This window comes from Chinchilla lanigera, unplaced genomic scaffold, assembly GCF_000276665.1.
Source record: "Chinchilla lanigera isolate Chin_1 unplaced genomic scaffold, ChiLan1.0 scaffold00052, whole genome shotgun sequence".
In the NCBI taxonomy this organism is placed as follows: domain Eukaryota; kingdom Metazoa; phylum Chordata; class Mammalia; order Rodentia; family Chinchillidae; genus Chinchilla; species Chinchilla lanigera.
This window is the reverse complement of record NW_004955453.1, coordinates 10920161-10933891: the sequence shown is the minus strand read 5'-3', so window position 1 is coordinate 10933891 and position 13731 is coordinate 10920161. Positions and strand designations below refer to the sequence as shown.

Genomic DNA, 13731 nt, shown 5'->3' with positions numbered 1-13731 from the left:
AGCCTCTTCCTCTCCCTTACATATGCAAACTACCCACCCCAGGGCGGGTGTAGCTCTCACACCCATAATCAATCAAACTCTAAAAGCCTGCCCCATGACCGCGTGAGGCTTTGGGGGGACACACAGACACAAACCATAACAGCACACGTGTATAACTTACATATTAAGGTATTATAATTCAGCCAACTCCCAGAACAGGCAGCTTTTAAATAAAATTTGTGGCAGGTTCTAGAACTTACGGGTTCTAATGGGCTCTTCCGATGGGTGGCCCCTTTCCTCTGAAGACCACATCTCCTCTTTATGGCTTATGTCTCGATATTCCCCTAAGTCCCCTAAGTTTCATGCAGTCATAGATAGGTCTTTTTCAAAAGTGACTGAGTCTAGAGTGTGTGGTTGAATCATGGTGCAATACTAGGATTAAGGCTGTGTGATTATTAAATCAGCCCACTGATTGGTTTGGCACCACTCTAATCCCAGTAGTCTGGATACAATATAAGGGACAGAAAGAGGCTTGTCTTGTCCCTTGTTGCTTTGCTAACTTCCGCCAGTCATGAACCGTTTCTCCTCTGCAGTGCCTGTCCGCCAGGCCACCCTGCCTTGGAGCCAGCCAGCTATGGACTGAAGCCTCTACAGACTGAGCTAAATAGCGCTTTCCCCTTTAACTTTGCCTGTTAGGTATTTTGTCTCAGCAAGGAGAGAAAACTCAGACATTCTCCTTAAATGATTTCTTTTGTGTTTTGAAAGAACTGCTTCCCAGAATACTCACCACCTCAGTGTTAGGCTGGTTGAGTTGTAGTTCTGCTGCTATCCCCAGCATCTCTCTGTCTCCTCTTTTTCTCTCTTGACCACCATGGAGCCCAGATCAGTGTCCTGAGGAGCCCTTCCAGGTGTCACCAGGCTTGTTCCAGGTAGCAGTCACTTTGGTGGAGAGCATGCCTGACCTTTGCTTCTCCTGTCACTGTTTTCTTTTAGAGAGGAAGATGTATACATTGGATATCTGCCCCTGGCTCATGTTCTAGAATTAAGTGCTGAGCTCGTTTGTCTTTCTCATGGATGCCGCATTGGCTACTCTTCACCACAGACTTTAGCAGATCAGGTAAATGTCTGACTTAAAATACTAAAGAAATTACTGTTAACACTATATTTTTCTGTCAGTTTGACAATATATTGTAAAGATAAGTTATTTAAAAATTAGCTTTTACCTTTTGAGTGACTGTTAGAATGTAAGTACATTAAATGATACATTTATAATGTGCTCTTTTAATCTAAGATTTCCATTGGATTTTAAACATAAGGATCACAGTAGATAGGCCCAGTGGCACACGCCTGTAATCACAGCTACTCAGGAGGCTGAGGCAGGAGGATTGCAAATTTGAGATGAGCTTGGGCAACTTGGAATGCTATGTCAAAATAAAAAATAAGGGCTGGAGATGTAGCTCAGTGCAAGGTCCTGGTTTCAATCCCCAGTACTACAAAACAAGACAACTCAGTTTTTATGTGGATCATTTTTCTATTTTGCAGTCTTCAAAAATCAAAAAAGGAAGCAAAGGGGATACCTCCATGTTGAAACCAACACTGATGGCAGCTGTTCCGGTAAGAAATGACTGTTACGTAAGACTGAAGTGACCATTTCTTAAGGAAGTGTCAGTAGCCACAGTTGACAAGGCAATTTCTGTAGGATTTATCCCATATTGATTATTTATACCACTTTAAGCTTTACAGGATTTATTCATTCTTGTTTTATCTTCTATTAACACTCAACCGAGTTTTAACTTTCATATGATATTACTGACTCTTTTCCCTAAACAGCTTCTGTTAAAATCATTTTTCAGGGTGTAGTGTATATTTGCTGATGAGTAGAAACTTGAAGCCCAGCAGGAGATAAGAGGAAGGTTTGCGATAACATTCTTCTACACAGATTGTAAAATTACGTGCTGAGTTCTCAGGGAAAGTCTGTCCTGAACACCAAAAAGGGTGACCGAGAGGCTGTGGCAGCTTGGAGTGACCTGAGAAGCACTGGCGTCCGAACACTAGGCTGGGAGAGCTGGGAGTAACGGGCAGCAGGGGAAGTGTCGGGAGTGGTTGCTGGATGCTTGAGCGCTCACATGCCCATGATTACAGTGATTCCAAAGTAAACTCAGTTTCTGAGGTAGTGTCCTTCTTCACATCAGTAGTTCACTTAGAAATACATGTAACTTAGAATTGTAGAGGAAAAACTACCATTTGCCATTGAAGTGTAATTCCTAGTAACAGGCCTAGCAAGCAAAACAAAATGCAGACAAGGAATGTACTTGGGTATAGCAGTAAAAGACAACCAAACCCAAAACGAAAATTGCCAGGATTCTTTTATGAGCAGAGTATGTGGTACCTGTATCTCTTCATAAGATGAAGTTAGGAGATTTTATAAAACTGTTTCAAATAGTTGATTTATTTTGTGAAATTAGTTTTTAGTTCAGAATCAGTAAGATAAACAAGCAAAGCAATATAATCATAATGGTATATTCCTGTTATAGGCATTTCTGTTTTCCCTTTATGTACCTAAATATATTCATGTGTGAACCAAAATACATTTCTGCTGTTAAAATTACACTTTTTTGCAGCAGTTCCATTTTAAAATTACAATGATTGTGGTTCTATTTATAAAGTTTGGTCCTGACCAGCTATATCTCTTAAAATGCGTTAATATTGACACAAACGTTAATTGGATGTTAAGATTTAAATACTTAAGGCAGTTATTAATTATAATGACTCATTTTTATACCTTTAGGAAATCATGGATCGGATCTACAAAAATGTCATGAATAAAGTGAATGAAATGAGTAGTTTTCAACGGAATTTATTTATTCTGGCCTATAATTATAAAATGGAACAGATTTCAAAAGGCCGTAGTACTCCACTGTGTGACCGGTGAGTAATAGCTGTGTGCTAACCCCCTCTCCTCCCCTGTCCTCCTGATCAGTGAACGATTTCGTTAAAATTAGCAGCTCAATAAAGTGAGACAGTTACAAGGAATAAGTATATTTTTAAAAGTTGACATATTAACATATTCACGATGGGGCTGTATGGCTTGCTGCAGGGTGGTTTGAACCATTGGTGGCCCATGTATGACTGTCCCATCGGGAGCCTTTTTATTAGTTTTGTTAGTAAAAAGACCAAAGGAGATCCATTTGTACCACCAGTGGTACAAGACACCCATTGGGACAATCATGCATGTACCTTGGGTGGGTTAAGCCAGTGGGGACATGTTAAAAATCTATCCTACATAAGAATTTGACAATTTTCACTTCTAATTTTATAATTTTTAATGTTGTGCTTATATTTTCTGAGAATTAGATGATTTTAGTTATTTTTGCAGGAAACTTACTCTGTTTTTAAATTTACTTCAAGATGAATGTAAATTAACATACTTGACTAAATGTGTTATGCTTAAAGTTGTAAATGACTAGTCTACCCCATCCTGGGTTTACATAGTGTTAATGTAGTAAGTAGAATTGTGATTTTATTATTAAATAATTTAGAAACTAAACAATGAAAACATGACACTCAAATTATTGTTACGGGGATTGAATATAGTTTTCAGATGTTGCACACTATCTAGAACTTCTCTAAGTTATTTTCCTGCCTTTAGTTATCTATCATGAGCAAGATACTTTCGTTGTTCTGGAAAGTCTGTTAATGTAATTTTTAAAAACGATTGCCACTTACTTTTCATCTTTCTTAAAGTTTTTTGTTTCCAGTGCTTGGGATAGAACTAGGCCCTGCTCATGCTAGTGAAGTGCTATACCACTGAGCTGTGACCCAGTCCCTCTCCCTTTGTCCTTCCGATTGAGATAGTAAGAAATTTTTTATTAGTATGTTTTCAGGAATATATCAACTAGATGTTTGAAGTTTTTCCTTTTTAAATAGATAATAAAAACAATAAATACTTTCAGATTTGAATTAGTAAATTTTAAGGTCAGGTTGTTGACTACAAATAAGTACATGCATCTGTTAATAAAGTAATTAAATAAAATAATTTGCCTTCAGTGAATTTTCTAAAGATATAAGGTTGTTCAGTATTAATATAATTCTATACTGTACAATTAGTTGTAGTACTTGTATCTATGTATATATGCACTTACATAAGGCAGAACAAATTGTTTTGACCACAAACAAGGGATTTCCATTATTATATAAAACTAAGTCTGGCAATGTTGAATTCAAGTACTAATTTTTGAATCAGTGTTGAATTCAAATATTAAAAGTTTTTAGAAGCAAACCAGTCAGATGTTATGACGCTTACCTATAATCCTAGCTGCTTGTGAGCCTGAAGCAGGAGGGTTACAAGTTCAAGGGCCACCTGGGCAACTTTTAGCAAGACCCAGACTCAAAGGGGTAGGAATGTAGCTCAGTGGTAGAGCACTTGCCTGGCATGCACAAGGCACAAGATTTCCCAGGATCCTCCTCAACACTCAAAAATAAAAAGTGAGGAAAATCATATTGTTCACATGGTAAAATTACTGAAATTTCAAATTCAAACAGTGAGTCAAGAGAAGTTCGTGAATTTGCAGTTCAGCCTTGGGTGGGTCACTTAATCACAAATTTTTCTGTGACAAAATTGAGATTAGTGGAAAGATACAGAATACCCCATTCAGCTTTAAAATCCCGTGATTCTCTGAATTTTTACTTATGTTTTTAGCTTGGTTTTCCGGAAAGTGCGAAGCTTGCTAGGGGGAAACATTCGCCTTTTACTGTGTGGCGGTGCTCCGCTCTCCGCGACCACACAGAGGTTCATGAACATCTGTTTCTGCTGTCCCGTGGGTCAGGGCTATGGACTCACTGAATCCACGGGGGCCGGAACGATCACGGAAGGTTAGTGCCACCCAGGAAATGTCAGACTGGAGGATCCGTGGGGTGCAGCTTCTGACGTAGTATTGGCTAGGAATTATTTTCTAAAAATATGTCGGAGAAGGGTAGTTTGGGTTTTTGTGCAGCAAAATAGTGGTAAACTCCAGGAGCTATGGTTATTGATAATCAATTTTTAGAATGTATTAGATGTATCTAAAAGAAGTTTTCATGTTAGACTATGTGCTACGTAATATTAACAATTGACATTCTGGAAATGAAGCCTTAGTAACAAGCATTGCTTGTATTATATACATTTATTTTCTCACATCAGTTATTGAATTTCTTTTTATGTAGAAAAATCGTTTTTTTTTTTTCCCCCTTGTTGTTGAGTTAAGGCGCAGATCCCGAACTATTTATTGGCTGTTCTGTAAGTGTAAAAAGAAACTAGATTCCAACTGTGTAATGGCCAGAGTTCACCCTGGGTCCTGGTTGAAGAAGGGTCCAGAGCTGGTCAGAGGTTCTCAGGTTAATGTCCTGTTACGTTCCCTTCACAGCAGAGTGACTTTGCCTCCCAGTACTTAGTAGAAAAAGCTGTGCCTCTCTTTGTATATTCTAGATGCTCACTGACAATGAGCATTTCAATAAGCGAGCATTTTCTCCAGTTTATCTTGAGTGTTTCTTCGTACTCTTCTTAGATCAGATTTATTTCATTTGCTTTTAAAAATTTATTTTTTGTTTGGTTTTCGGGGTTTTGAGACAGGGTCTCCCTGGTTAGTTCAGGCTGGGCATGTGCCACCCTGCCCCGGCCAGATTTCTTTTGTATTCCTTCATTATCTTCCTGCTTTTTAGTTATGTTCTCTGTATAGTTTGGGGAATTATTTACCTTATTTGTAGGAAATAAGCAATCACAAATACACACTTACGTGGTTTCTTTTGCAGATCCTTAATTTCTTGTTTGTAAGAAACTAAATGTGTGATTAGTTAATAACTTATAGTTGGCAGTCTTTAAAGTATCAAATACCAGCTTTTTCTCTGACATTTGAATGATGTTTGAATGATAATGCAATAGTAACTCCTAGTAGTGGGGATTCATTTCCTGTCTTTGGAAGCTCTGTTGGTCTCTTCTTCAGCCTGATGAGCTATTCGGTATGAATTTTCAAGGGGGTGTGGTAGCATAAGCTGGTGTGAGGGAGCTACAGTGTTTCACTCCGGAGTGGTGATAGAGGGAGTGGATGGAGAAGTCGTCCTTCAGGGCTTGGAGGCCTGGTGAAGGGGAATAGGTGTAAAGCATTGTGCCCCATCATTCTTTAAGATGGGGTGCAAACTGTTAGACCAGCAGCTATTTCAACAAATGAGCTGAGCTCTGCTGTTGGGACATGCGATGGGTCAGGATTCTTGGGGAGTGAAGAGCCAGGCAGGCCCCACCTCACAGGGCTGTCAGATTTTGCTGTGCCTGAAATGTGGGCCTCTTTTTGCTGCAGATTTCACATTTATGTTAAACATTTCTTGGTTTAAAAAAAATGGTAGTAAGTAATTCACATTAAGAAAAAGAGAGAAAAGAACAAAGCTCTATAGGTAAACAGTGTACTTGTGCAGAGCACGCAGCCTCTGCTTTACCAGCCTGTGACCGTGCTTTTAAGGGTTCTGTGCGGTTTTCTAAGCTTGGGGAAAGTCATCGTTTTAATAACTTAGAAAAATGACGCAACCTCTTACCTACTGTTCTCAAACACATCTTTCCCCCTTTGCATCTTAGTGTGGGACTACAATACTGGCAGGGTTGGAGCACCATTAGTTTGCTGTGAAATCAAATTAAAGAACTGGGAAGAAGGTGAGAAACTATTTCAGCTGCAGCTGCATTTTTAGAAAATTAGACTTTAAAATTAGAAATATTTAGAAGCTTTATTTTCTTCATTTTAGAATATAAAATTGGTCATAAGTGCTCATTTTGTTCTTTATAAAATGTTGTATCTAGAACTATAGGGATGCATTATATTGTGTTTCAAAAATGATTTTGAAGAATACAATTTTTATTTTGCTTTAACTATGTAAGTACTAGTAAGAATTATGGCAGAAGCTTAATAAATTGCTTAAATGAATAACATTAGTAAATTAAGAATGGTAACTTGATTTTGTAAAAGCACACATATTTTTCTATGAGGATTTATGCATGTTTCTGTTGTCTTTTTTTTTTTTTTTTTTTTAAATTTCTTTTCTCTGAAGGTTTCAACCTAGAATTACCAGTAGGAAATTTTTATTGTAGTTTCATAAAGATTTGTTGCTTATGCAGTATAAGATATAAATTACTTTTAAAATATATAAACATAATAAATTATACAGATTATGTGTGATTTATTGGGGTATACTTTTCCTATATACAAATTAAAGATTCTAAGCCTCCAAAGTAATTTTTTAACTACTTTTAGCCATAATTTGTGAAAGTGTGCAATAAAGTTAAACTTGAAGTCAGTCTGAAATTGTAAAATTAGATCTAAATGTATGGTAATTTGATTTTACAAAGATTGGTTTTGTTATATACTATTTAATACTTTATCATTTTATGAGCACGATATTTAAGACTACAGAAACTTTAAAAAAAATTACCTGTGTAGTTGTTGTAATAATTTTCCATAATAGATGAAATAGCTGAAAAAGATAAATACTTATGGTTAAGTAACTACAATTTTGCCCTTGTTTTATATTGATAAGTTTTGGTCAGTTAGTGTCTGCCTAGTGTTTGCCTTGTTTCTTTTTGGAAGCTTTAATTGGATTAAATAAGATATTTCTGTTTATAAAGTAATAGTTTTGAATATTCATGTTGTAAACATATAGTGACAAAAGCAATGAATTAACTCTAAATTATTCTGTTTATTAGGTGGATACTTTAATACTGATAAACCACACCCCAGGGGTGAAATTCTTATTGGTGGCCGAAATGTGACAATGGGATACTACAAAAATGAAGCAAAAACAAAAGCTGACTTTTTTGAAGATGAAAACGGGCAGAGGTGGCTCTGTACTGGAGATATTGGGGAGTTTGACCCTGATGGCTGTTTGAAGATTATTGGTCAGTCACTGAATCTTTTTTTTTTTGAAAGGAAATGATCCTCAGGTAGCTTTGTGCTAGAGATACTAGTCTTCAGAGAAGCTGTATAATAATGAAAGATTCTTTGTGTAGTGTTGGTGTTGGTTTCTTTTGTCTTTGCTGGAACACAGAAACTTTTAGTAAGGAATTGATGAGGTTTGACATGAGATGTCAAAAGGTGTTCATCAGCAGTATTAGTTTTAATTGCTGTTAAGTCACATTTGCCTTTTTTCCTGCTCAAGCAGAGAGAGAATGGTCATGTTTTTGAAGTGCTTGACATAAGTTATTATGCAGGGCTCTCCTATCTGAATTTAGCCCTCTGCCTTGCCCAAGGAAACAAAGGAAAACCTGGCAACTCAAATACTACAACCCATATGGGGAAAAAAGAACTTTATAACCTTGTGTGGTTTTGCCTGAGGCCTCTTTTCAGTTAATAGCATCTGTATTTCATCATGCTGAGCGAACACTGGGGAGGAGATGCAGCCCTCTTCCCTTGCAGTCAGTTCCTACTACTATCCCACATCCACTGATTTAGCTTATGAGGTAGGCCTTACAGTCGTGTTCTTTCTCTCTCTGTCCTCTTACTGTTTGCAGGTTAGGCCTGCCTCTCTGCAACACTTCTGCAAGAATATCCTGTTAGCCGGGCTTCCCTGGCACCTCTCACCAGCACTGTGATAACTAACCTGATTCTGCCAGCTCGATTGCTTGTTGAATACTTTTTAATCACTTAGCGGTCCAGTTATTTAAATATAGGATGACCAAAAATTGCATAGTTTTCATTAATTTTTATGAGATACTATAATAGAAAATATTAAAATGACAGTTTTATCAGATTTATTAAATAATTTTCTGTGTGTGATGTATCTTAAAACATTGACTATACAGTGCAACGTTACAATCTGGGCAGTGGTACCTAGTCTCTTTCCAGATTTTTTTTGCAGTACACTATGGTATTGTCTTTCCTTTTTTTCTGTGGGGTGTAATTTCAGTAAAATGTCTCCCCACTGAACGTAGTGATGAAGACGTTGATGATGGACGTCCTAGGTGGTGTTTCATTCCCCCGTAGTTTTCAAATATTTGGTCTGTTAGACCTAATCCAAGTTGTAAATGATTTTTGAACCCCTTGTTTTGAATAAATACCAAACAAGTTCCATATTGATAGATCCAGAAGTTGTGTAAATAGTTTATAATAATAGTTTTTTCCTTGCTTTTTGGTTATAGGATAGCTTATTAGATGGTGGTCAATTCTGTTAATATCACACATAGAACTATTATAATCATTGATCACTGTTGGAATTTTTTTAGTTTCATTTCCTCTTTTTTTTTTTTTTTTTTAAGAGTAGGAAGAATTTATTAAGAGAAAGAAAGCTTCTGTCTGAGGGACAGAAGGGGGCCTGGAAAGTTAGTTGCCCCCCAACCCCGCTTCTCAAAAGTGTTTATTGAGCAAAACCACCAGGTGAGGTGGGCCTAAGGTGAAACAGAACTATAATCAATTAATAAGATTATAAGTATAGTTGCTTAGGTAATACTGATCCAGTAGAAAATCACAGGATGGGTGTGAGGTGGGACAAAACTATGATCAACCAATAAGTACACAACAGGTATAGTGCCTTGGGTAATATTAATTAAATGGAGATCAAATGGGGAAACAAGCACACAGGGACCAGACAAGGACTTTCCTGGAAGGGGTGGATTAAGGAGGTTTGTCCTCCACCCCAAGGCGATTGATGCCTATTTAGAATATCAAGCACAGCTGTTCATCCCTTGAGTGAGTAGTTCATCTTTTTCTTGAAGGCTGGCCTTTAGTGGATAGCCTCCAGCCACAGTTGTCTTCTGCACTGACCTCTCACTATTTCTTCTTTTAAGTTCTGTCTTTCAGTAGTTGGCAGTAATGAGACTTTGATTTTCCATTTCACAACACAGATGTTTCCTCTCTGATATGCTAGTATCCCACCCGCTTTCAGTTTTTTCTTTTGTGGATCTGTGGGCACTTCCTTCCTACTCAGTCTTGGTGTCCCAAAGGTGTCCATTTTGTATTGTAAAAAACTCCTTGAGTTCTGGAGAGTATAAAAATTACATGTAATGTACTTATGATAAGAGTTTTTATGTATTATAGCACAAAATTATAGATTATTTTTCACAAATAAAATAAGCACAAATTAATAAAAGAATATAACCAGAACTTAATGGATTTCACTAGAAACAAACCTCAAAGGCAAATTGTCTATTTTAAATATTAAAAATATGCAAAAAAAGATATAAAACAAATTGATAAAAAGCAAACGAACAGCCTGCCCGAGTAGGGGGTAAACATTAAGTGGTTCATGTCTGCTAGGAGCTCAGTTCAAAGTGCCTCTTTTACAAGACCATCACGCACTTTTTCACTTACTTCATGTGTTTCCCTCCTGCTTGAGCTGGCCTTTGCTGGTGCTGTGCCACTTGGGTGCCTCTTACTGTTCCCTTAAGACTCAGCTCAGGTCTCACCTGCAGGAACAGTTCCTGAGCCCCAGGTTGGAGAGTCTTGCCACGCACTGCTACTGTATTGGGAGAAGTAACCTGTTTTGTGTTGTGCTTCTCTCCGGCAGATGTGGGCTCGCTGATCGTGTTCCACATCTTCACCTCCTAGTATTAATGGATACAGTACTATCTGTGGAGCAGAATATACTTGAAGTAAAACTCAGGGCCTAATTTTATTATATACTTTTAATATTAGTATAACAGTTTATGGATAATTTAGCAAAGTTTTAAGGTACTTAGTAAATGGCCAGTGTTTACATGTACTAGGGTGTTACTAATATTCTCAACGCTTTCTTCTCCCCGCCTTTCTTTGTTTCACTCAGATCGGAAGAAGGACCTTGTAAAACTACAGGCTGGAGAGTATGTTTCTCTTGGGAAAGTAGAGGCAGCTCTGAAGAATCTCCCGCTGATAGATAACATTTGTGCATATGCAAACAGGTAAGAAGTGGGGTTTGTGCTACTTGTACTTTGCACATTGAGTATGCCATAAAGGTTTCCACCTTGTACGGGCCTCTTTGTAAACATTCTAAAAATGCTTCCTTTTCTGTGATGCCTGGGACCAACCTTTTCCTCCTCACAGACATTAGGTGATTCTTTTCCTTTGATACTTTCCGTCATCATTTTCCATGTCTCTTCTCTGCTTTATTACATCTCTCTGTATGTCTGTTGTGATAGAATTGAAAATAAAAATCTTACTTCCTAGCTAGCTATGCGTAGGTTCACAGAACAGTCCAGACTGAAGAAGTGTTGGTGAGCCGTCTGCTGTTCAGTACCTACTGCCTTGCCTTCAACCTTCACCTCCTAAGCCCTGGAGGAAGAGCTGAGAGCACCCCACCTGAAACTGTATTAAGTTGTGGCTGGAACCCATAACACCACAGCCCATGATGATATAGGCAGCTGAAAAGGAGAGCTCAGAGTTAAAATCCTAAAACTCCAGTTTTGGGAAATGGTGCTGTGCCACTTGGGTGCCTTCTAATCTGAAATTAAAACTTCAGATTAGAACTCTGATTACATTTTCTATAACAGTATTGCTCTAACTAATTATACTCCAGTGATAATGATGTTTATTTTGTTGGTAAGCATAGGACTTTCTTCAGCAGTTGACACTTACTATGTGAAAATAAAAACAAGTATGAAAAAATAATAATTTAGAATTAGACTTCAAGGTATAACCCAAGTTTAAGATGAACTTCAGGTTGAACCCCTTACAGACATGCTTGGGGATGAGATATTTAGAGATTTTTGGACTTGGGAACATTTGTATAGGCATTACCTGTGCATTGATTTATAAATGATTCTGCTCTTAAAAAAAAGTCACCAAGGAATAGAAAGAGTGTAGTTCAGGTTAAGAACTAATGCTGGGTGTAAAAATCTATGAAAAGGTGGGAGAAACAAAATTGGAGCAGGTAGGGGAGGTAGGAATGCAGATAAGCACATTGAGGTGGTATTTGAGAGAGGAACATTTTAAAAATAAAGTTGACCATTTGTTAAAAAGGCATTTAGTGTTTCCTTTAATGATGCTACAGATCTAGATTTTAGTTTTATAATAACTAACACTGTCCTTCTCTTCCTATTGCTCTTGCCATTTCTTCAGGCTAAAGTTTTATGGTCTTCAGAAAAACATCTGCCTCTGGGCATCCTCAGAGGTCCTGTGTCAGTACAGATTCTCATAACATCCAAAGGAAAAGGCTGTTTTGGTTTACTACCAAGTTTCTTTGGCTACACTACCTGATTTATATTAGGTTTTATTTTTTCTTAACCTGTTGCTATCTGTGATGTACTGATTTTTTTTTCAGTGGCTAAATATTTGTAATTTTCTTTTAAAAGTATATATATACCTGGTGTATTCACAATAGTTACACATACTTGAAATTTGTCATGGTCAGATTGAAGTTTATTTTAGCACCACGGAATTCTGCCAAAGCTCTAGATTGTATTATGAATCATACAGTAAAGCTGGGTGTTGCATGAAATAAGTATTTCAGGACCAAGTATACATGAATTGTTAAAAAAATAGTAGTTCCTTACTTATTCTTCTTTTTTCTTTTGATATCAGGAATCGAACTCAAGAGCTTGCACTTGCAGGGCAGGCGCTTGTGCCACTGAGCTGTATCTCCAGCCCAGCAGTTCCTTACTAAATGTCGGAATAGTCAGTGACTTTTTAAAGCAATGTAATATTCTGTTCCTTGGCTAAGTTATTTTTCATTTATTGTAGTTACCATTCTTACGTCATTGGATTTGTTGTGCCAAATCAAAAGGAACTAACAGAACTAGCTCGAAAGAAAGGACTTAAAGGGACTTGGGAGGAGCTGTGTAACAGTAGTGAAATGGAAAATGAGGTCCTTAAAGTGCTTTCTGAAGCTGCTATTTCAGGTGAGTTTTATGTGAAACGTTCTGAGAAGTGGGACAGTAAGAGAACTTAACATCAGTTTAACTTCTTACAAGGCTTAAGATGCAACATTTCCCACTCAGAGACCATTTCTGCCATTAGTAGATGCACAGATACCCTCAGCCATCTCCCATTCAAATCCCTTTGTAGGACGTACAAGTCTTCCATTCCCTCGGTTCAAACATGTGTACCTGTCTGGAATACCCTCATCTTTTCAGCCTGTTTTCTGAGTTGGCCCTTTCTCCACGTAGCTGACTTCAAGCCCTGCTCAGTTTTCTGGCCATACTACCCCACAGAGAAAGGTCCAGGTATCCTTTTGGAATTGTATATATTGTTAGTTTACTTGGTAATGTGCTGTACTCTGTGTCCTGTTGTTTCTTTATTTGGTCCAAGACCAGTTTAATGTGGTTAGCTTAATAAAAATAGCTGGGTTTTTGTTTGTTTTAGTTCAGCAGTAAGTATAATACAAATACATGGTTTTATTCTCCTTGGATATAAGGTTATGAAAAATGTAAATTTCCATTTAATGAAAGGGAGATGTTATTCTGGCCTTTGATTTCAACTCTGATTTTGTTTTGGAGTGTATCACCTTCAAGATAGTTCCTGACATTTTTTTAGGTACCCTAAAATCTTGGACTGATGCTAAATTTAATCAATTACTGAATATTCTATAAAAACCTATATAATTTCTAAGTAAGATACAATACTGAAACATTGTAAATGAAGTGTTATATAGCTTTTGCTTCTTCCAGACTTAACAGCTCTATTGAGATATAATTTTTTTTTGTTTGTTTTGGTTTTGGTTTTGGTTTTTCTCCGATACCGGGAACCGAACTCACGACCTTGTGCTTGCCAGGCAGGCGCTTTGCCGCTGAGCTAAATCCCCAGCCCCTATTGAGATATAATTGACAGGCAT

The 13731-nt window shown here is 37.4% G+C and overlaps 1 protein-coding gene across 1 annotated transcript in view; it reads left to right on the top strand.

The window, feature by feature from the left end:
* The window catches only part of Acsl3 (acyl-CoA synthetase long-chain family member 3), a gene marked incomplete at its 5' end in the record, with an annotated part of 47564 nt that overhangs the window by 30095 nt on the left and 3738 nt on the right, over positions 1–13731 (top strand). The window contains 8 exon segments of the mRNA XM_005395491.2: positions 973–1096; positions 1522–1593; positions 2768–2907; positions 4679–4851; positions 6581–6655; positions 7700–7891; positions 10750–10864; positions 12642–12799. Of these exon segments, the coding sequence (XP_005395548.1) occupies positions 973–1096; positions 1522–1593; positions 2768–2907; positions 4679–4851; positions 6581–6655; positions 7700–7891; positions 10750–10864; positions 12642–12799 (1049 nt within the window).